This window comes from Trifolium pratense, linkage group LG2 (assembly GCF_020283565.1).
Source record: "Trifolium pratense cultivar HEN17-A07 linkage group LG2, ARS_RC_1.1, whole genome shotgun sequence".
NCBI classification, from domain to species: domain Eukaryota; kingdom Viridiplantae; phylum Streptophyta; class Magnoliopsida; order Fabales; family Fabaceae; genus Trifolium; species Trifolium pratense.
This window is the reverse complement of record NC_060060.1, coordinates 9,610,003-9,632,333: the sequence shown is the minus strand read 5'-3', so window position 1 is coordinate 9,632,333 and position 22,331 is coordinate 9,610,003. Positions and strand designations below refer to the sequence as shown.

The 22,331-nt window shown below is 31.5% G+C and overlaps 4 protein-coding genes and 1 non-coding gene across 15 annotated transcripts; all 5 read right to left on the bottom strand.

Moving 5' to 3' along the window:
• Nucleotides 1–427: 427 nt before the first annotated feature.
• Nucleotides 428–2,303, bottom strand: LOC123905816 (putative pentatricopeptide repeat-containing protein At1g12700, mitochondrial). The gene has a single exon (XM_045955561.1). It carries the CDS (start codon nucleotides 2,199–2,201, stop codon nucleotides 615–617), a length of 1,587 nt encoding a protein of 528 aa, XP_045811517.1. The 5' UTR covers nucleotides 2,202–2,303; the 3' UTR covers nucleotides 428–614.
• A 2,397-nt stretch (nucleotides 2,304–4,700) lies between these two features.
• On the bottom strand, nucleotides 4,701–8,403 carry LOC123905815. 6 transcript variants are annotated; one of them, XR_006808532.1, is made up of 3 exons: nucleotides 7,973–8,401; nucleotides 5,192–5,229; nucleotides 4,701–5,065 (listed from the first exon to the last, which is right to left on the bottom strand). XR_006808532.1 is itself a non-coding variant. In XM_045955560.1 (3 exons), exon 1 carries the CDS (start codon nucleotides 8,333–8,335, stop codon nucleotides 7,985–7,987), a length of 351 nt encoding a protein of 116 aa, XP_045811516.1. In that variant the 5' UTR covers nucleotides 8,336–8,403; the 3' UTR covers nucleotides 4,701–5,065; nucleotides 5,192–5,229; nucleotide 7,984. The 6 variants fall into 6 exon arrangements, 5 of the variants coding, with proteins under 5 accessions (XP_045811516.1, XP_045811515.1, XP_045811512.1 ...); XM_045955560.1 differs by having other exon boundaries at nucleotides 7,984–8,403; XM_045955559.1 differs by having other exon boundaries at nucleotides 7,979–8,402.
• On the bottom strand, nucleotides 6,935–7,020 carry LOC123912056. The gene has a single exon (XR_006810918.1). It is a non-coding gene; the product is annotated as a small nucleolar RNA snoR118 (small nucleolar RNA).
• A 1,546-nt stretch (nucleotides 8,404–9,949) lies between the features above and the next one.
• On the bottom strand, nucleotides 9,950–14,004 carry LOC123905814 (tubby-like F-box protein 8). 5 transcript variants are annotated; one of them, XM_045955551.1, is made up of 5 exons: nucleotides 13,803–14,004; nucleotides 12,201–12,724; nucleotides 11,826–11,913; nucleotides 11,026–11,158; nucleotides 9,950–10,849 (listed from the first exon to the last, which is right to left on the bottom strand). In XM_045955551.1, the coding sequence occupies exons 2-5, from the start codon at nucleotides 12,546–12,548 to the stop codon at nucleotides 10,135–10,137; spliced, it is 1,284 nt and encodes a 427-aa protein (XP_045811507.1). In that variant the 5' UTR covers nucleotides 12,549–12,724; nucleotides 13,803–14,004; the 3' UTR covers nucleotides 9,950–10,134. The 5 variants fall into 5 exon arrangements, with proteins under 5 accessions (XP_045811507.1, XP_045811509.1, XP_045811508.1 ...); XM_045955553.1 differs by having other exon boundaries at nucleotides 12,988–13,809; XM_045955552.1 differs by lacking the exon at nucleotides 13,803–14,004 and adding an exon at nucleotides 12,936–12,978.
• A 1,583-nt stretch (nucleotides 14,005–15,587) lies between these two features.
• On the bottom strand, nucleotides 15,588–21,252 carry LOC123905813 (WAT1-related protein At1g43650). 2 transcript variants are annotated; one of them, XM_045955549.1, is made up of 8 exons: nucleotides 21,131–21,252; nucleotides 20,910–21,024; nucleotides 20,481–20,543; nucleotides 19,737–19,853; nucleotides 19,181–19,412; nucleotides 18,690–18,848; nucleotides 15,985–16,136; nucleotides 15,588–15,854 (listed from the first exon to the last, which is right to left on the bottom strand). In XM_045955549.1, exons 2-8 carry the CDS (start codon nucleotides 21,020–21,022, stop codon nucleotides 15,716–15,718), a joined length of 975 nt encoding a protein of 324 aa, XP_045811505.1. In that variant the 5' UTR covers nucleotides 21,023–21,024; nucleotides 21,131–21,252; the 3' UTR covers nucleotides 15,588–15,715. The 2 variants fall into 2 exon arrangements, with proteins under 2 accessions (XP_045811505.1, XP_045811504.1); XM_045955548.1 differs by having other exon boundaries at nucleotides 20,910–21,252.
• Between the last annotated feature and the right edge of the window lie 1,079 nt (nucleotides 21,253–22,331).

Here is a 22,331-nt window from a genome sequence, read left to right as displayed (position 1 = left end):
ATAAGACATTAAAACCTTTGAAACAGGAAAAATAAAAAGATGCTTATAATCTAAAAGACACAAGACATTAAGACCTTTGAAAAAGGAAAAACAGAAGCTTATTATAAATAACTTCATTTATGTCCGGCTACCCTTTTCGATCGGGAAAACGAAAAACTGGTGTATGCAAGCTTGCTCCAGCAGTTGAAGTTTAAATGCAAATCCTAAAGTTGCCAGATAAAAAATGAACTGAATACCTCGCAACTAGCTAAAGGTGCATTGCAGCCTGCTAGACCTATCTGTAATACTTACACATGCCTCCTCGGATCATGTTCTCTAAAGATGCAACATCTTTCGTTTCATCTATTCTATTAAATATAAATTGAACTCTAACAATGACAGTGAATGGAAAATATCCTTGAAAAATATGATGCAGATTCACACAAAATTGGGAAGAAAAGGATAGCTATTAAGGAATAAAAAAAGACAAACACAATTGCTGTTACAAATATCATAATGAAACTACCAAAGTATAAGTTTTAATTAAAATTAAAACAAATGTAATAGTGAACCAATTCCACCAACCATCTTTTATAAATATAAAAAGAAATAAAAATTAGATGGTCGTTTTACTCTTACAAAAGACCTCTAGCAATCATTTCACAATGAAGTTTCACCGCCTTCTCATTCTTGCCATTTTTTGACAAAGCCTTAATAAGAGTTGTGTAAGTTATGCCATTAGGGGTGCAACCTTCCATTTTTGACATTAAGGATAATGCTTCATCAAACAAGCCCTCTTTACAAAGCCCATCAATCATAACAGTATACATCGTCTCATCAAAATGGTAGCCTTTAATCCAAAGATCCTGATAAATCTCTAGTGCATCCTTAAGTCTTCCATTTTTGCATAGTCCATCGACAAGTACAGTGTATGTATACATATCTAGTTGAATTCCTTGGTCTTTGATCTTCGCTAATAATTCAATTGCCTTGTCAACCTGACGGCTTTTGCACAAAGCACCCAATATAGAATTGTAAGTGATCACATCAGCACGTAGACCTCTATCATACATCTCATCAAGAAAATCCCAAACAACAGAGATTCTCCCCGACTTGCAAAGCCCATCAATAAGCGAATTGTATGTTACAGTATCGAGAGAGATGTTTTTTAAATACATTTCTTTGAAGAGATTCACGGCTTCATCCACCATTTTATTCTTGCATAATCCATTAATCATGACACTGTAACTATAAACATCTGGTTTCACTTCCGTTCGAGCAATAGTGTTGAACACATATATGGCCTTGTTTACTTCTTTAACCGAAAAATACCCATCCATTAAAGAATTATAAGTAACAACATTAGGTTTCACACCCTGTTTTATCATAACAGCTAACACATTTCTAACCTTTCTCACCTCTCCTTTCTTAAATAAACCATCAATCAGTGTATTAAAAGTAAGAACATTCGGGCTGATGTTTTTCAACAACATTTCATTTAACAAACCAACAGCTTCTTTGAATTGACCCACAATGCAAAAGCCATATATTAAACTAGTGTAAGTGACAACATTAGGAGAAATATTCTTGACAATCATTTTAGAATATAAACCAAAGGCATCACTCACAAGATTATCCTTGAAAAGACTATGAATGACCGTGCTGTACATTACCACGTTCGGTTTAACCATTAACGCTTCAATCTTTCTAAGCAACCGGAGGGCAGCTGTTGTTTCTCCTTTTTTACATAACCCATTAATCAAGATACCATAACTAATTTGATCAAGCTTAAATCCCTTTGATATAACATCGTCATGAAAATCCAATGCTTTATTAACCTGACCACTAAGACACATGCCTTTCATAAGTGTAGTCATTGTTATTGTATTAGGCTTATAACCTAGCTTTAGAATTTTTGCCAATACAGAAAATGCAAAATTAAGTTGACTAAGGTGGCAGAAACAATTGATTAAGATGTTCAAAGAAACAATGTTAGGTTGAATTCCTATGAGTTCCATTTGATTAGAGAGGGAAATAGCAGTGTGAAACTGATTGTTTTTAACAAGGGAAGTTAACTTCTTAGTGAATTTGACGATGGGTGGGATAGGTTTGTGACGTAATTGGGAATTGGAATGAGCTTGAGAGTAAACTCGGCGACGATTGAAATTGTTGGAAGGGGAAAGAGTGATAGCACCGCCGTAACTCAACGCTGAAAATGACATTTAAAAACGGTTGGAACGAGATACTGTGACTCTGTGAGTGTGTTTGGTTGTAACAAAAGCAACTCAGTTTTGGATAAGAAGTCAATGAATGGGGAATGGACTAGCGATATAGGTTTATGCTGCAACTCTTTTTTATTAGATTTACTTTTTTGAATAAACAGTCACTTTCCTCGGCACTCGCCGTCATATAAGTCCCTGAGTTAACAAAAACTGGAGAAAATTTACTGAATGTTAGTTACGTTAGTCAATTTAGTTCAAGATGATGGATAAGTAATCACATGTGTTTGTCCATGTGTATTTTCCGTTCGCCACGTGTTCATATCTAATGGTGTTAGTTAACAATTTGACGGGAGGAAACAACCTCCTCAAGTTTATTGAGATTAACGTACAGGAAACAACCTCCTCAAGTTTTCAGGTGTGGTACGTTTTGTTTATCAGATATGATTAAGGTACCGGAAAACTCATGGGGTGAAGGGGTGTAAAAAAGGATCAAGATTTTGCTACAATAATTTAGCACACAATTTAGTCCAAGATGATGGGTAAGTAATCACATGTGTCTGTCCATGTGTGTTTTCCATTCGCCACGTGTTCACATCTAACGGTGTTAGTTAAAAATTTGATGGGAGGAACTAAATTACTCCGTGTCTTGTAAATTTGGATTTCAAGTTGATTGAACTTTTTAAGATATATTTGTATTTGTTGGGAGAAATTTGTAGAGCAAGATCGTTGATCCATGGAACTGGGTTGTGGGAAAAGTAAGTTTCTGAGATCCTACCATAAACTTGATTGAGATTAAGGTACAGGAAATAACCTCCTCAAGTTTTCAGGTGTGGTACTTTTTTTTATCAGATATGATTAAGGTACCGGAAAACTCATGGGGTGAAGGGGTGTAAAAAAGGATCAAGATTTTGCTACAGTAATTTAGCACACAGTTTTCACACAGTTATCAATTTGAACCATTAATTATTGATCGGACGGTACACATTGATTCCGTGATAAATCTCTTAAAATGATCATGATCGTACATTACAGATCAGACGGTTGTGATACATTACAGTGTGAAAACTGTGTTAAAATACACAACAGGAAATTTGTTTCCGTAAAAAAGGGTTAAAATTGGTATTTTCTATGATTTGTTGGGATGGGTAGAGGAATAATTGTTCTGGTATAGAAAAAAATATCCCTACTTTTGATTCTACTCTATCTCCACGAATGACAAATGGCAAAAATACATATATTCTACTTTTTCCTAACGGTTTATGATTTTGATTAAATAACTTTAATTTGGAAGGATCTCAGCGATTTTCAATTTCTTTAAAATTTGACATGAATGACCTATATATAGACACTTTCAATCCAACAATATTATTAACTTGTGCATCATGAAATACATCATTTACTTGTTCATATTAGCCAATTGTTCACATTAGCCAAAACCCTTAATTGGTATCTTAATTAAATTGAGTAATATCAAAGGATTTGGATCTCTAAATTAAAGTGAATTGGTTAAGCCGACCCTAATTTTTTTTAGAGAGATAAGCTTCTTCTTCTCTCTAACTTTTCTTCTTCTCCTTTTCATAAAAAATGGGGTGATTTTAGATTTTTTTCGACCCAAAATCACCCATTTGCATCTAGTTCTATTTGCTTTAATCTAAATACAGTAAGTGGTTTTCAAATAGATTAAAGTTTTCTTTTGTGTGTTTTTTTTTGTGATTTCGTTGTCCCGTCGCCACTGATTCACACGGTGATTAAGTTCGTCAACGATACAGATCCGAAGGCATATGTATTCCGGTTACTTTAACTTGGATGTTGTGAGTTTGTTTGCAGATTCATCCTTTTCATTTTTAGTGATATTGAATTTGTACTTGAATCTGATGTACTCTACCAATTTTTTTGAAGCAAACAAAATTAATTCATATCATTAACTAATAAATGTTCAATACATAAATGAATAATCTCAAATTTAAGAAAACTAGCTCAACCTTTGGCCGCCCTAGCAAGAGTATGAGCAACCACATTTGCTTGTCTCATAACAAATTTAACCTCAAAGTTTACATTAAAAGATGACATAAGAAAAATAATGTCATTAATAAGTGAAATAAACTCTGAATTGCCTAATCTTCTTGAATAGATGGCATCAACCAACAACTTTGAATAATGTCATTAATAAGTGAAACAAACTCTGAATTGCCTAGTTTCTCGAATGATTGGCATCAACCAAAAACTTTGAATTGCTTGTACTAAACCAATTTGAATGAATATATTTTATTTTAGTAAAAAAAAAATTAAAAATTATAAGTTGTGACCAAATTTGCTTTCTCTTTTTCTCAAATGTGATAAAAATAAAATTAAAAAAATACAAATTTGCAAAAGTTCGTTTGCTAAACATTTTGTATGAACTACTACATTTGTCTTTAATAAATACTTGAGAGTTGAGACTTAACCTCATGATCCAAGGTCTATGGAATATCATTTGTTTAAAAGACTTAACCCCATAAATGACTTGCCAAAAAATAAATTGGTATACAAAGTAATTTACATCAAACTCTGTCATGATAATGTCAGATTAAACTCTACACCAACATAAAGAAAAACGGTTCATATTTTTACAATGCAAGACATCTCAAATATGCCAACATCTCAAACATGCCAGACCTAACACAGAAGTGAATGATACTGAATATTACCCAGCATCCGCTTAGTTTAGATATGAGCTGTATTTTGTAGTTGAATGTTTACGAGACGCAGCAGCCCCTCTATGTGGTGATCAGCAGTTAATCTCAGTTACTCAAGTTCTTTCATAACTCCGTTATAACATAACTTCATTTTTCTAAATTCTTTTGTAACTCCTTTGAAACAGAACTCTGTTGGAAGATTAATGCAAGAGTTCAGTCAATAAATTCACAATTCACCGGTATTACTCACTCATTAGTTGATGTATGATGTCAGTTTATCAAATATCATTCAGGCAAAGATACTACAAAGCCAACCTTTCAAATTTTTCATCAAGCAAATACTCCATGTGATCCTGCATCAACAGATGAACTGAAAGTGTTCAACAACAAGGAAATATATGTGCTTTATTTATAGATAATAGATAATATAGACAGTAATTTCAAATTGAAATAAGGTTAGAACATGAGGCAAACTTGAAAATTGAAAAAGGACTTGTAGAACTGCAAAACAGGACATAAACCAAAACACTATGAATAAGACTATAGCTATGAGACCGTTAATCATAGCAATCTAATTTGTACAGACATTGTAAACAAATAACAAATGGTGCATACAATAGAGTGATATTGAAGTAGTAACTCTACGATTAAAATGTGGCCGAGTTAATTGATTCAAGTAATCCTCTACACAAAAACAAGTCTTGAAAACAAAAATAAAAACAACAAAAGCACTAGCAATTTAGAGCCCTCAGATCTCATAGCTTATTACAAAATCATCTACAGCTTTAACCACAGGTTTAATTCATAACCTTCTTGCAACTTTCTAAGCTGTTAATCCAAACAGAACACAAACACAAACACAAACACACACACATGAGGGAAAGAGATACAGATCATAGAGAGAGAGAGAGAGAGAGAGAGAGAGAGAGAGAGAGGTGCATATCAGGTTATGAACAAAACCCATGTAGCCAGTCAATAGTCTATTTAAACATCATTGGGCAGGATTGCGAGAGAAGTTTCAAAATTGACATTTTTTAGTCTATAACCACAAATACAAAAAAAAAAAAAAAAAAAAAAGGATCAACCAGTCACAAATACACTTCAATTAGTGATAATTAAAACATTTAGACTGTTAGAATAAGAGGTGAGATATTTGAATGCAACAAAAACCCTCAGATCTCATAGCTAAGTATAAATCATATGCAGCTTTTGACAATGGCATGATCACAACCTTCGTGCACCATTTCCATATTTATTTATATATATATATTTTTGAATTGAATGAATAAATGAATGGGTAGATAGAGAAAGAGAGAGTAACCAAGAAAGAGAAAGAGAGAAAGAATGCCAGAAGCAACGGTGCACGTCAGGCTATAAACAATACCATGTAGCCACTCAATAGTCTATTTGTCCATCATTGGGTAACAAAACATATCACACAATTCATTTTTCTGAAATACATGAGGAGCCAAAATTGCAAAACCAAAAAAGACATATACATAATTCATCTACAAAAAATCAATCATGAACAATTACCATATGCAACAGTTTATAAACAGATAACTACGGTAAAAACTTTCCAAACACTAATCTTTACAAGTGCAGATTTCAAGAGTTTAAGTGAATTACAAACTCCAATTAAAATGTGGAAAAGGAATCCAATAAAAAATATCATAAACATGAAAACAATAAAGTGACCAGGGTTAAAAAGAAAGAACATTGAATCAGAAGGAATACAAGGCCCTCAGATCTCATAGCTTAATAAAAAGTCATGCTCAGCTTTAGTCACAGGTTTAATTCATAACCATCTTGCACCTTTCAAAGTTCAATGTCCAAAGCTAAACGACTCACACACATAGTAGAGCACACACACACACATAAAAGGAGGGAAAGAGAAAGGCAAAGAGAGGGAGAGAGAGAGAGAGGTGCAGATCAGGTTATGAACCAAACCCATGTAGCTGATCAATAGTCTATTTATACATCATTGGGCACAGTTGTGGCAAAATGTTTCACAGTAAAAAATCCAAACATTACTGAAGAATAGGAGTTTGAAGAAATGTGTCAGACAAAGCTTTCTAGGCTAAGCATTTCCATCAATAGTGCAGTTAAAAACTGCTCAGAGCCCAGTGCATATCATCATTCACTAAAAATATCAAAGGATAACAAAGGGAAAGCAAAATAAGGATCTATATAGATTAAAAACTAATGATCACAAAAGAGAAATTAAGATTCTTGACTAGGTAAAATCTGATTTTCATACTCAGTCTTCTATGATCTAATCACAAAAACAGAAAAAGATAAAATCCAAAGCCCTCAGATCTCATAGCTTAGAATCATCCACGGTTTTCATCAACGGTCTCATTCACAACTTTCTTGCATTCCAGCAAAGAATCACAATTCACAAACACACACACACAGACACACACGTACTACAGAAGGATGCACGCATGCCCACACACACACACACACACACGGAGATAATCAGAAAGAGAGATAGAGAGATAGATAGATAGATAGATAGAGAGAGAGAGAGGAATGCAGATCAAGTTGTGAACAAAACCGTGTAACCGTTCAATAGTTATTTTATACATCATTGGGCAGATAAAAAACAATTTACTCCAACAAGAAATTTCAGTGTAAAAAGCTTAATTTTTTCAGTACTGATAAACAAAACAACAAAATCTTCTTAAAACCAATAAAAATTTGAACTAAAATTTCACCATATTAATAAAACCAAACACTTACATGAAGCAAAATACCTTACTGCATAATAGACAATCAAATACATTTCTATAAAACAATTTTCTCCATCAAGAACTTTCTATGTAAAAAACTATAAATTTAATCAGTTCTAAAACTAAAGCAAATTTTGACCTAAAATTGCATCATATGCATAAAGATTTACTTAAATTACCTATTCTAATTCATGCATATGAAATAAATAACTACAAAATAAACAAAATCAAACACATTTTTATGAACCTAGTTCATAACTATCAATTATCAACTTAAACATATGAAACCAGAAATAAGAAAGAAAAAAAAAAACTCAAATCTTTGATACAAATTGAAAATATGAGAAATTGAAAACCTTACAATTACATTACATCATTTACAGTAACGATCAGCTTTCTTCTTAACACGATCATCCAAAGCATCTTCAACATTTTTCACCTTCGTTTTCGGTTCGTAACCGAATTTCTTAGCTTCAACAGGAAAAAGTTGATCGTACTTCATTTTCTTCGCTGCATCGATGGTATACTCCGTTGATTCTGAACCTTCTCCTCCGAGTTTTTCTAATTCTTCTTCGTTTAGAGTTAGGGTTTCGTCTTCGAGATTAGGGTTTTTGGATTTCTTCTTTTTCTTTTTCTTTTTGTCGATTGTTTTAGATGTTGTTGCTAGGGTTCCTCCTTTGAAAGCTAAGCGGCCTGCTTTTACACTTTCGTATGGATCTGACATTGAAAATGGGGAGAAATGGGGACGGCGGTTGCGCTAGGTTTGGAGAATGAGAGGTTGGTAAGTATATATATAGTTGAGAGTTGAAACTGTTATTCTCTACTTGTTTGGGCTTTATATATTTTTTGCTGGGCTTTTGCATAAAAGTAACAGTGTAACTTTGAGTTGCTATTTGTAGAAGTTTTTACTATTACACCACAATATCATCATTGATTAATTACCCACATAGAACTCATGTGTCAACCTACCAATACTTAGTTGGTTCAATGGTGATTGATGCAATCAAATGTTAGTTGATTCAGTGGTGATTGATGCTGAACTTGGTATGGAAGACCATGGTTCGATCCCCCGCAACTACATTTGGGAGGAAACTGAAATCACTTGATGCTAGAACTCGCCCTGAACTCCGGACTACTAGGGCCCCCTTTCCCTAGAAACCAGAGGGTGAAAACCAAAAATAAGAAGAAGAAAAAAAAAGAAATGGTGATTGATGCGGAACTTTGTATAAAAAATCACGATTCGATCCCCAAAACTACGATCAAGAGAAATGATATTGGTCATTGGACACAATTTTTCCATCACGTTCTAATCGAATAAAATCTATATGGATTTTTGTGTTTTACTCCCTCTCTAACAAAACTTGCAAAAGTTATTTTTTATGTTCATTTTATGATTAATGTATTTAGTATATATTTAGACTAGATACATTAATTATAAAATAAATCTGAAAAGTAATTTTGTTGATATTTATTTCGGAAGGAGTATGTGGGACTTATTTTTAAAGAGAGAGATTCATATTAATTTCAACTAACAAAATATAGTGATTATGAGAGAAAATGTTGGATAGTGAGCAAGGATCGTATCTAAAGCGGGGTAAAGATAACAATCAACTGAGCTCCAAAAAAAAAAAGTGTAAAATTGGAGTCTCAAAATAAACAAAAAATATTAAGGGTTCATTAAGCCAAAAAGAATATTTAAATTCTAATATTTTACTATTTCATCATCTAAATCACAGTTAAATTTTCTACACTCTAATAGTCAACAATCATAAGTATCACCACAACACCAACAACTTTCGAGGCTTGTTATATCAACATTAACTAACTTGTGGGACAAAAATACGATATCTTCCTTCTTTCCACTCACACTATGGAATTCGAGACATGCAAAAAATATTAAAAAAGAAAATAAAAAGTGTATAATTTTTGTATATTTGTTAGATAATTGTATTTGAATAACATTTTTTTTCTTTCTCTATCAACCAACACTACATATTGGCACCTTCCTATTATCAAATGATACCTCTCTACTTTAGCAATGATCTTTCAAGAATTAAAACCATAGACAAATTTGGCACTTAATATTCCATGTTGCCTTAAAGAAGTCAAGATTCATATCAATTGACAAACAATATGAAAACTACTAAATTTCCATTACATTTGAACATAAATCCTATCTAAGTCCACCTTTCCCCCAATGAGCATACAAATAAGTGCACATTTAAATTGACGGTGAAATTGAAAGAATCACGCGTCTCACTGATACCACCGTAATTCCATCAAACTCACTATCATTCCTGATATGAGTCAAGTTTGACCCAAATAAAAAAGGGCAAGATAAAAGAAGAAACTATAATGGAACATTGATCATATTGTATTTTAGTACTTTAAAGTTAAATTATGATGCAGCATCACCATCCTATGAAAACATAAATGGAAACTGAATCCTATATTTTTCTTTTTTTTTTTTGGTACATGGAAACTGAATCCTATATTTTTCTAACCATATCTCTTGTGAACTCATTATTCACAAGCCAGTTTTGTGTCAAAGCTAGTCAAGCAAATAGCAAAAGCCTGAAATGCAGATAAGGGATATCTATAATCCATAGTGAACATATCCTTTCCAACTTTTCCAAACTGAAGAATAACCTTATCATTATCAGACTGTGTTGACTGAGAAGACGGTGTAGGAGTAGGACCAACCGCTGCTGCAGGCTGTGTCGAAGCAATCAATTGAAAATTCTTTACCGAGGCAACGGTGACCCGGCCCCTGAAGTTGAGACACCAACATTGCAGTTGCTCATGCCATCTTGGTGATTTGTTCTTGAGAATTATAGGTTTGTCCTTTCCTTCCTCTTCATTACCAGTCCCAACTATGTCCGTGAATCTAGAACTTCCAAACTCGGATGAGTTGAAGATTGATCTTGAGAAGGATATGCTCCGGAAGGAATCATCGAGGGTGCAGGGAAGAAGTTCTGGCTGGCCGGGGACATTTCCACCGGGCTCGAGGGATGACATAGGGATCGAGGACATGATGCAGTTCATCCTGCGTGGGCCCCTAGTACCAAGGACGTTCAACTCATAGGTGATCTCGGCAATATTGTAGTTACCAGTAGGGACTTTTGGAGAAACCTTTGTTGAATTAAACCTACGGCTTCGGCCTGGTGGAGACAGCCGAGCATTGTTATAGGGAGGCTGTGTATCATAAATTATAAATTTGGTGCCAAGAAAGTTTGACCTGAAATGAAGAAAATGAACATAGTATAAGTTTAGAGTTCAATTTTGATACACCATCAATGTAAAAAAAACTTACGCAGTCAACAAACCACAACCAATCATATCCATGAAATCATGATTGATCACACAAAACGCAAGCTCAGAGAAACTAGAATATTATGAAGAAAAAAAATATACCTTAGTTTTCCAATGTAAGTGCTGCTAGACCTTGATATGTTATCTGCATCCATCGATATAACGTACTCCGTGCAAGTTGTTCTTCTACTCCGTTTTGCAGAAAGAAGAAACTTCCCATTTTCAACAAGCAATGCTGTAGAAACAAATTATGAATTCAAAACACGTCCCGAGAGAGAGAGACAATGATAGCCGAGTTCATAAAATTTCTATTACATACACACTAACTAGCTAAATTGCACATACAAAAAATTTGTTTCGATGTAGTAAGTAATACAAAAAACAAAATACAAATGATGCAGTGATCTTTTTTTTGTACTCAATATGTTTGTACTTATCGACGTTAATATAATCAACAAATAATGCAGTGATCTTTTTTGTATATAGGCAAATGTTAGAGGTTAATTTGTTAGGAGGGAGTAAAAATGTTAGTAGCAGGACCGAGCCCTGAACCTCCTACGCAGAACTCTTCCGGAGTTCCGGTGCTACTTATTTATCCTTATGTACTTTAGAATAACATCACTAAAGTTTGAAGAATGTGCCAATCTCGGATCGAACTCGTAGTTTGATTGGTTAAACACATCTTAGACAATAAGATAATACTATTGAGCTCATGAAGATAATATCATATACAATTCAAAAGAGATTCAAAATCAAAGCAACACAAAGACTACCACAATGAATCATGAATGAGTTTAGGTTATTAAGGAAAGATGTAAATCAGATCATAAACCAAAATCGCATAAGTTAATAAATTACACAGCATATAAATTGAAATAAACGAAGAATCAAAATGAACTTACCGGGACTAAGACAAAGGTAAAGGTGGTAAGTAAGATTAGATTTGTCTCTCTTGATGAAACACTGAATAGGTCCATCCCTATAACCAGGCTGTAAAACAAGAGTAGATCAAACTCCAAAAGCACTTATGTACATATAAACTATTTATAAAATTTATTCTAAATCAATTCTAACGTAGAAACAAACATACACTTAGAATATACCTCAAAGTTATCGTTCAGCTCAATTTCAGACAAACATTTCTAAACATAAATCATTTTACCTATCACTTCTAACTAAAATCAATTAAATAAAAATCAATGTTCGCTACTGCTTCAGCCAAACACAGGCTTACAATATATGTTGAAAAAACTAGAAGATTACGAAAAAAAAGTCACCTGCTTTAGGGAAACCGGGAAAGTAATCTTCCCACTGGACTCAACACTGCTAGCAATTTCTTTACACATTTCTCTCCAAGATTTGCAGACAGCAGCACAGGCAACAACATGCTTTCGAGCAGGCCATGTACTCTCACTTTCTTCCAATCTCTTAATTACATCGCAAAGAAGCTCGGACGGAAGACCAGCCCACCGGCTATTCTCTATTACATGTGGCTGCTCGTTCGACTCATGAACCGAATTACTCGACTTGCCCCTGTCATGGCCAGGAAGCCTTAGCTCAAAACTCCTCATTGATAAACTTCCAATTCCATCTCTTACATCACGAACAATACTGCGAAACGACATTTTCTAATTTCTACAATACACTAACAGCCCCAGAAGTTAATTTGTGGTCAAAATTCAAAAACTCGATTATGTTAGTTTTCAGGATTTGAACTCTGGACCTTCTGGTTAGTACTCTTTCGGTGTCCCTCAGCTAACGAATTGGGCAGTCAGCTCACAATTCATAAGAGTGTGCAAAGCTGCAAATTAACCAAAATTGTAAATTTAAGTTCCAGATTAAAAATTCTTAGATTCCAAGAAAGAAAAAGAATACATAAAGGAAAAAGCAAAAAGAAAAAAACAAATATTCTCATAAAAGGAAACCTCACATGAACATAAAGATAAAAAATTCTAAAAATCTCTACACTTTTGTTAGAATTTGGAAATTTTCAAAAACATAAAAAATTCAACCTTCTAAATCAAACTTCTTAAAACAGAAATCAAACACAAATGAGAATCTTACCAAAAGATTATGCTTGTATCAACAAATCTACCTTTTTGCCACAAAGAAAGAATGAAATATTAAAAAAATGCAAAAAGGCAAATAAATAAATTATTGTGCATATCTAGTAATGCCACTCACATGCAAGTTGAGTAAAAAAAAAAGGACCACATAAATATATAAATATAATAATAAAGATATTAAAGGTGAAACTGAGATATTAGCCTTCTCAATCAGAATTTCCAATTCAGAATATCCTAAAAAATTGAACCAAAACTTTTCCTAGAACCATAAAATAAAATTTAAAAAAAGTCATTTTTTCCTCTATTGGTATACCCCAAAGGGGAGTATATGATGATAAATATATAAATTATTGCAATGTGTAAGGAAAAAAAATCATAATCATAAGATTAAGACTTGCAGCAAATTAGAACCAAATAAAAATCTAACTTAACCAAAGTCCAGAGTTCGATCGAAATTTCGGCACGCAGCAGCTTTAAAAACTCTTAGAAAGGTAACCAAGTAGTTTGACTAAAGTGGTTAATGATTTGATCCGGTAAGTGGTATAGCTTTAAAAGCTTTTAGAAAGGTAATCAAGTAGTTTGACTAAAGTGGTTAATGATCTGCTAAGACGAATGGAGAACCCGAATTTGATCACAGGCAGAAACAGATTTTAGTCAAATTTTAGTTACTTACTACACGGCCGAAATCTAGATTACCAGGACTCCTTCTCAGAAACTAAAGAGTAAATAAAAATGTAAAATAAAAAAAAAAAAACTGCAAACAACAAAGACTAGAAAGTGGAATTTCACAAGTAGAAAGTAATAGAAACTTACTGAAAGTGGCAATGAAGAAAATGAATATAAGTTGATAACCATGATGATGATGCTTTAGGAAGAAGTAACATTGATTGATTTCTGTGTCTGAATGGTTTGGTATAGTTAGTGTGTCTTTATTTTTGAGTGTCCGTGACAAAGCCTCTGACTCTGAAAAACGCGCACCGTTTATTATTAAATCGTACACCGAAAGTAACTACTGCATCTGCATCCGTGGCCAAATGTAAAACCGACATATATACATACCAAAAATATTTCATATCCCTATTTAGCTTTTTTTGATAAAATACTGTAATAATAGGGAGTAAAATATGTCAAAATTGTAAATATATTTGGTATATTTTAGATTTAAATTTATATTTAAGGTATATGATAAGGATTTATAAAAAGTATGAGAATATTTTCTATACAAAAATATATCTTAAGGTGAGTGAGATTTCGCGTAAAAATATATCTCTTTCGTGGTATATAAAAATAAACACAAAATATCTAAAAATAACAAAAAAAAAACTATTAAAATTATTATTGGACTAAAAAACATCAAGGTTGCTTAGGTAGCAGACTATTGGACTAAAAAATTGGATTAATATAGACAAATCTTGAATATGAAAAGTTTATAATATTAACATTAAAATGAATTAGAGACAAAAAGTAAAACGGAATTTTTTATAAGAATAAAATCATGTGATTTTTTATAGTATGGGAGAAAATAAATTCACAAGTTTTGGTCAAGTAGCTTAGTGGTTAGAAAATTCATCTTAAATGTGAATAAGTGGAGCGTCCCGAATTCGACGTCAGGATCTTACACATGTAGTGCGATATTCCTACCAATTGAGTTAAGCTCACATGAACTTTTACTTTCATGAGAAAAGCTCAAAACACATATTAGCAACATATGAACACATGTGTATTGGTGCTCATGAAAATGGTGAAGATGATCAAGTGAATTCCAAAGTGGTTCTATATATATATATATATATATACTCTCCAAAGTGATAATGGTGGCGGGGTTGAGACTGATTAATTAGAAGATTAGGAGATACAACTTCTTACCTTTTACATTTTTTTTTAGAACAAAACTTATATGCATTTCTTTATATGCAGTTTTTCCTGTTCCTCTCACAAAAAGATAGTTATTTATATTTTTTAATTAAAAAAAGAAAAAGGAAATTGTTTTTAAATAAAAATAACTTTCCCCCATGTATCTAGCACAGTAAGAACTGTGTATATGGAACTGTACATAAGTTTGGTCTTTTTTTAACTATGTTTATGCACCAATTTTTGACATGACTAATATGCATCTAAAATTTGACCGGCCATTTTTTAAGAATAAAATTCAAATTCTTCCTAATAATTTGTGCCTTTAAAAGGAGTTTATTAACAAATTGAGTTCAATCATTTAGTTTGATTATTTTATTGTTGTTGATGATGAAATTAGACCATCTCCAATGATATTTCTCATGAAACCTACTTTAAGTTTCATATACTATTAATAAGCGATTCTTTTAATGATGATAGAATATTTTATTAAACCAAACATTCATGATGATATCGTATGGTATTTAATCTACTTTTGCATGATATTCACTCTCCCACGTCAAGGTTCTCCAATAAATCATAATTCAGAGATTCATCATTCTATAAAATTTACTAAAATACCCTTATTAAAAATGTTTTTAGTGATGAATTATGATTCTTGACTAAAGATATTTTTTATTATTATATTCTAACACCACACACCACATATATATTTTAGATTTTACACATATATTTACCAATACACAATAAGAAAAATATCAATAAAGCTTAAAAATAAAAGTTGACAAGATATACATGATAATATAAAGAAGCATGTGGAAGTACATTCAACATAAATATGGGAGAACATCTTTAGTTGAATTTTGTCTAATCAATCAGGACTGTATAACGCACTCCAATTTGGTCTCAGCTTTTGCTTCTCCATCTTCATGGTTTTCTTCTTTTACACCCTCTTTATTCTTCCCCCACAAAACACTATAGAGTCCAATCACTAGCAAAATAGTGCCACCAATACTACCATATAATGAAGAAATAAAATCATTAATTAATTACTTAAACATTAATTGTACATTAAATTACTTAATTCATATATATATAATTCAATCATTGTTTGTGAAAAAATAAGCAAGGATAAAATATGAACCTTCCCCAGAAGAGTGTTTCTTTCCACCAAATTGCCGAGAAAATGGCTGTGAGTACAAGAGCTAGAGGGGTGAACATGGCAGTGAAAACTGGACCTTTTATCTCTATTGTGCATACTTGTAGCCAATAACAAATGCCTGTTACAATTATACCCTGCCAATAATAATAAACTCATATTAATCCAATTTCCTTCTACTCATTTTTATAAGAAATACTTTGAAAAAATTACACAAACTAAGGAAACACATTATAAATAGTTATTTTTCATTTAATACTCTTATAAATTTAAATTTATTTCATGTATACCTCTATTTAGTTACTCTTAATTCAACTAACTTACTTATTTTTAATATTCTCTCTCAAAATAAATAAGGACATAAATAAAATTAAATATTTAAAACTTTTGAAAATTGTCAAAGTTTCTTATAAAAAAGACCAATTTTTTTTTCCAAAGTGTTCATTATAAAAAGGACCGGAGAGAATATATATTAACACGAACTTGGACCTCAGGGTACGTGGTTCGATTCCCACATAAGGCAAAAATTATACTAGAGAGAGGAGTAAAGAAGATCGTGAGGTGGCGGTGCCAGGATCGTCTGAGAGAGGGGCTCGGGCTGTTACAATTTTCACCTTACAAACCGATTTTGTAAGGATGAATTAAGTTCAACTCTCAATTCTAAGAGTCTAGTTTAGGGAGCAATAAGTGAGTGGTAATGGATCGTGGACACGGAGAAAGTCACACTTGAGGGCAGATGTGTTGAGATCTATCAAATGTGAGTCAAGTCCCACATTGATTGAAAGAATTGAGATTGATCACTTTATAAGTTAAAAGATTCATACACCTAATGCCTTTGTTGCTCCCCTCATGACCCAACGATGGTATCAGAGTCTCTCCACGATCAACAAGTCTTACATCGATTGTGAGATGACCTGAATATATGTTTATAAAGTAGATACAATTTTCACCTTAGAAATCGATTTTATAAAGATGAGTTAGACCTAACTCTCGATTCTAAAACCAATGTTATTTTTAAATTAAATGGCATTGCATGATGCAAAAGCCAAAATGTTTATGAAATCACCATCATTATAAAAATAATGATTTCCAAATAGAAACCAACACAAGACACTACTAGTTTAGGACAATGCCAATATAATATTATATCCAATTTTGATCAGAAATATAATCATTTTATTTTTGATAAAATACAATTTACTCCCATTGAATTGGTTGTATCTTTTCCACGATTAATTGATTTCAACGTTTGTGCTATAACAATAATTGGATGTACTATATGAATTGTGGTCCATTAAGATCTTGGTATGTCAATGGTGTTCTCATATGATGTGAAAGGGGGAATCATAATGACTATAAGATAAGTAGGTTAAATAAGTTGGCATGACAATGACATTTCTCCCATCCCGTATAAGAGAAATGCAATATGCAACCATATTAGGTACTGCCTGATTTCCACTAAGGTCCATTCAAAAGCACATTATTATAGACAATTTTTATTTTTTTATTTTTAAATTTCGGTAATCGACCAAACAATCAACCATTTCGAATGACTATTTCGAATGACATCAATCTTTGTCATTCACAAATGAAAGATTTAATTTTTTTGATAAGCAAAGATACGGAAGATTTAATTGATTTTAAAACTTTACTCTGTATGCACTGATTCAATAGAAAAAATAACATTAAGAAGACTCAAATATAAGATCGCGACAAGAACACACGTCAAAATCCCAAATCTTGACCACAATGCTAAACCCACGTGGGAAAATTTATAATCTTTGATAGTGATATGTCGTTTAGACCAATGAATAGGAAATACTCCAACTGAAAACTCTACTCTTGATTTCATTTTTCTTCCACAAATACATTTCATCAAAGTAACATAGCTTTAATTTTCTTTAAACAAACTTTTTCATTCTTTGGAACTATTCTTATCGACTAGGAATACAAAATTCTTAAACCTTTAAGCAAATGTGATTTCTAATCAATGTCACTTTATCGATGTTAGGGTCCGTTTGATATGATGAAAATAAAATAGAAGAAAAGAAAATAGAAGAAATTAAGGATGACACACACAAAATCAGCTTTCTCTTTCTTGGTTTTTTATTTTTCTTTTGAATATTTTGTATTTGGATTATAATTAATAACTTCATATATATTTTTATTTAATTACGGTATAAATTATACTTTAGCTGTTGAAAAAAAAAAGTTATATAGATATGAGAATCTCTGATACCCTCTTTCCCAATGTATCTCACTAGGGAACATCGTAGAGACATGGAGAGACCACCTATGCAAGAATGTTGTTTTCCACATATTTATTTTTATTTTTGTCATTTTCATTAATTAAGCCTAATTATTTTATTAAATTAGCCTAAGTTATGTTATTTTTTGTACATGATTTTTTTTTCTTTTTGTAAATTCTACATGTTATTATATTATTATATTTCGTTTGGTAGAAATTTATATTATTATTTTATACCATTAAAAATGTTTAATCTCACTAAGGTTAAAATTAATATGGTTTAATTCGTTTCATATGCAAGAGTTAGAGATCAAATTTTAACCACTTATTTAAGGTGTCTGACACCTTTGCCACTTAGATCAACCCATTATTGATTTAAATATTATTATTAGGAAAATTATTTAAGTTTGCTATTGATGAGAATGTTAGATAGTGAACCTACACAATAAGCCACAGAAAGAAGATGAAAATCCCATCCTAGCTTCCATGCAGAGGGATTCCTCTCCATTGCAAAGGCCAAAATACTTGATTGTATGAAGCTAAAAAAGCATTGTATAATTGTGAGCCGAAATTTTGCTGGATATTGCTTTACAATAAATCCCTGAAACAATTTCAAAAGTGAAAAAATTTAGATGAAATCAATATGCTTATTATAAAAAATGTATTATATACTTCATAAAAAATATTATACTGATAATTCAAAGTTCGGTTTAAAGGTAAGTAAAGTTTCACCAAAACTATTTTAACTATAGCCCAAATTTGGACTCTGATGCTTCAGAATGTTTCAATTTTAATTGAAACTTATTAACCACTTGAGTTGAATCTATACAATGAGATTTGATATTTATGCACGTGGAAAATATTTTAGACTATAAAAAATCACATTATCTATGGTATGCTTACTATGAAAGACTTGACCACAAAATAAGTTACCTGCAAAATAAGCCAAAAAGACCAACCAGTATTTGCTAAGAGCATCATAAGGGAGCCTTTTATGTTATCCTCTTTGGAATGAACCTTTGTGAATTCATGAGAATGATTTTCATGATGCCACCTTAATGGAGGTCCTTTGACTAAAGCAAATACTATTGCCCCTGAAATGCATAAAAAAGAGCCCAAAATCTTTGCCACTCCATGCCTATATTTTATTGAAATGCTTTCAACCCTGAAATTTCATGACCCGTTTTGATTAATATTATTAAAATAATTTTTTTTTAATTCCAATAAATATCTCAAATTTTATTTTTAATATATGTATTCAATTTTTAGTTCTTAGTAAAAAATAATTCACTTTTTAGTTCTGCAAAATACAAACAATATATTTTTTGGTTCCTTGTTTAGGGACCAAGAAGATGTAATTATGTATTAGCAGAGACGAAAAATGATACATAGACTAAAAACGGAATTTACTATATTTTTTTAAGGATAAAGTTTTTATTCAATCCTTAATATTATTGTATAGTATATGGTTAGTTTTTATTTAAATTACCCAATAAAAACAGCCATGATAAATGTAATGGAAGGGATTGTGTTTGTGCTTGCAGCAGCAAATGTTGCAGAGGTATAGTTGATAGCAACATAGTAAAGGTTTGAACTTGCTGTTAACCTGTATAAAATTTATATGTACAAATTAAAAGTTTAGTTAGAATTTAGAATATTGTGTCACTATCATAGAAAACAACAACTATTATATTATCTACTATTGTACTAATTTTTTAAAAATAAAATTACATTTGAAATGAAAAATTATTATTAATTACAGTTATACCAATGACAATTTTACAACTTTCGTTGAGAAAAATTAATCTTATATATACAGTTGTAAGATCAAATTCTTACCACTGAACTGCAACATAATATTGTCGTCAATTCATTTTTTTAACCATGAAATATGAAGACAAATATGGTGTATTAATTTTGCAAATTTTTTTTTTAACAAGGGATAGTTTAACAACAAGAAAATTGAAGACAAATCTATTTTTTTTGTCTCTTTGGCCAATGTTTGATTTTGTCGTGAGTTTGACATAATCAAAGTCTGCTAGTGTAATTTTGTTGAAACTACGCTTTAAATTTAATTTAATTTTTTTTTTATCAAATTGATTGTGATATTTTTTTTCTCAACAAAAATTCACTGTGATATTAAAACACGTTCTTAATTCAAATTTTTTGGAATAGTAAATTAAGACATTTAAAATCAACCAAGTAAAGAGGGTCAAGAAAGAGACATCCATACCCAACAAGGGAAACTAGAAACAATTTGCACAACAAGTTGCATGACAAAGGAGCACCATGCTTGCTGCAAAATTTCAAAATTAAGATGCAAATAAATTTGTTAAACATACTTTTAGAAATAATTTAGAGGTAAATAATAATTTTGGTCCGTAAATGTGTGAGGTACTGTCACTATAGTTCTTGAATATATTGATTTTACAAACAAGCCCACAAGTGTTTTTTTTGTTAGAAATTTTATAGACTAAATTGATTAACAGAAAACTAAAGACACACTCGAGGACATAAAAGACTAACAAAAGACAAATATTGTCAGTTTTTGTAAATTTCAAACGTTAAGAGATTATACTAACATCGTCTCACATTCATAGACCAAAATGATTGCTTATCCAATAAAAGAGAAGGGTATAAATGTAAAACAACAATTTTGAACCTGTCAAAATAAGCAAATGGAGACAAGGCAAGTGATGCAAAGATTTGGCGATAAACAACAAACACAAAAGGACTCATTCCTTTGGAAATTGCTGCCTTTGAAAGAAGAGCCATTCCTGCATATACAAATTGAATAAAGAGCATTGCAACATAAGGTTTATTTTTTTCCAAGATTGCCATACACCTAAGAAAACTACTCTTCATTTTGTGTGCTACTGCTACCTCTTTACCAACATAAAATATGGTCATAAAATAATCAAAACTTAGGTTCAATTTATAGAGCTTTAGAACTCAAATTTTTTGGTACAGCTTAGCTTTATGCTTTCCAATTACTAGCTATGTGCTTTATATATACTTGATATCAAAGTGGCATGATTTTGGCCCATCAAGTGGAAAAGTTAAATCACTAGGCACTAGTATCATTTTTAGCTTAAGGGTATAGTGGGAGTGAGTAATATGGCGCATGTTAGATTGTACTTTTGCACAACAAAGGTGGTAACATTATTACTGTATAAGAGGACAAAGTGTGATGTTATGTTTCTTAAAAATGTAAAATTAAGAGGAAACTTTTGCAAGCACTAAAACACTTACTTATGGATGTCGACGAGATAGAGAATGTGCGAAGGATGTTTTTCCGCTCTTCGCCCCGCCCCCAAATTTATTCCTGGTCCCCATTCCCATTCCCCGCCACGGAGGAATATTCTCCATCATCCCCAGCAGGGGCGGAGCCAGGAATTAAGACTTGGGGGGACCAAGTCCAACAAGTTTAATTCCGAAGAGAAAAAATAAATTTTAAGTGTTCAATATATACAAATAATTTTAGAATTTATAAGTAAATGAAATAAGTGAATTATTTTTTACCTAACCATCTTTAAACTTAATTTTTTCAATTACATTCAGAATATAGCAGTGAGAAGAAATATATCATGTGAAAAGACAAAAAAACACTTAAAAAGAGATTATAAAAATTATAGTAAAAAAAATTCATTTTGATACAATATTTTTCCAGTAAACGTATGTCTTTTAGAAAGATATTATTAACGATAAGTATTTTTTTAATAAGGTGAATACTTTGGTATTTCGGAATTTAGTTGAATACTCTCATAGATAAAATTGAATGTCATGTCATATTTTATATTAATTATATTAAAATATCATTTTAAATGCATTTTGTCTATGAGATATTGATACCTAACTAAATATCACGGTAAAAAAAAATCATATTTTAATAATTCAACATTTATGATTAATGTTGGTGTAAGAATTATTTTATCTATCCATAAATACAAATTAAATCTATGATAAAATGGAGTAATAATCTTTCATATATGTCTATTTTAATATTCTTTTATGTGATCAAGGATATGACTTTTTATCAGCAAAAAGAAAATATGTATACAGACAAATAAAAAATGTACATAAG

Excerpts from the sequence above, each read along its gene's own strand:
- LOC123905814 (XM_045955551.1), bottom strand. The coding sequence starts at position 12,548 with ATGTCGTTTCGCAGTATTGTTCGTGATGTAAGAGATGGAATTGGAAGT. Across the intron at positions 11,159-11,825 it reads TTACCTTTGTCTTAGTCCCG|CATTGCTTGTTGAAAATGGG; the intron begins GTAAGTTCATTT and ends TTGTTTCTACAG. Across the intron at positions 10,850-11,025 it reads ACTTACATTGGAAAACTAAG|GTCAAACTTTCTTGGCACCA; the intron begins GTATATTTTTTT and ends TCTTCATTTCAG.
- LOC123905813 (XM_045955548.1), bottom strand. The coding sequence starts at position 21,157 with ATGACCATATTTTATGTTGGTAAAGAGGTAGCAGTAGCACACAAAATG. Across the intron at positions 20,544-20,909 it reads CCATTTGCTTATTTTGACAG|CAAGCATGGTGCTCCTTTGT; the intron begins GTTCAAAATTGT and ends GAAATTTTGCAG. Across the intron at positions 19,854-20,480 it reads TTTCTAGTTTCCCTTGTTGG|GTTAACAGCAAGTTCAAACC; the intron begins GTATGGATGTCT and ends AATTTTATACAG.
- LOC123905816 (XM_045955561.1), bottom strand. The coding sequence starts at position 2,201 with ATGTCATTTTCAGCGTTGAGTTACGGCGGTGCTATCACTCTTTCCCCT.
- LOC123905815 (XM_045955560.1), bottom strand. The coding sequence starts at position 8,335 with ATGTCAGATCCATACGAAAGTGTAAAAGCAGGCCGCTTAGCTTTCAAA.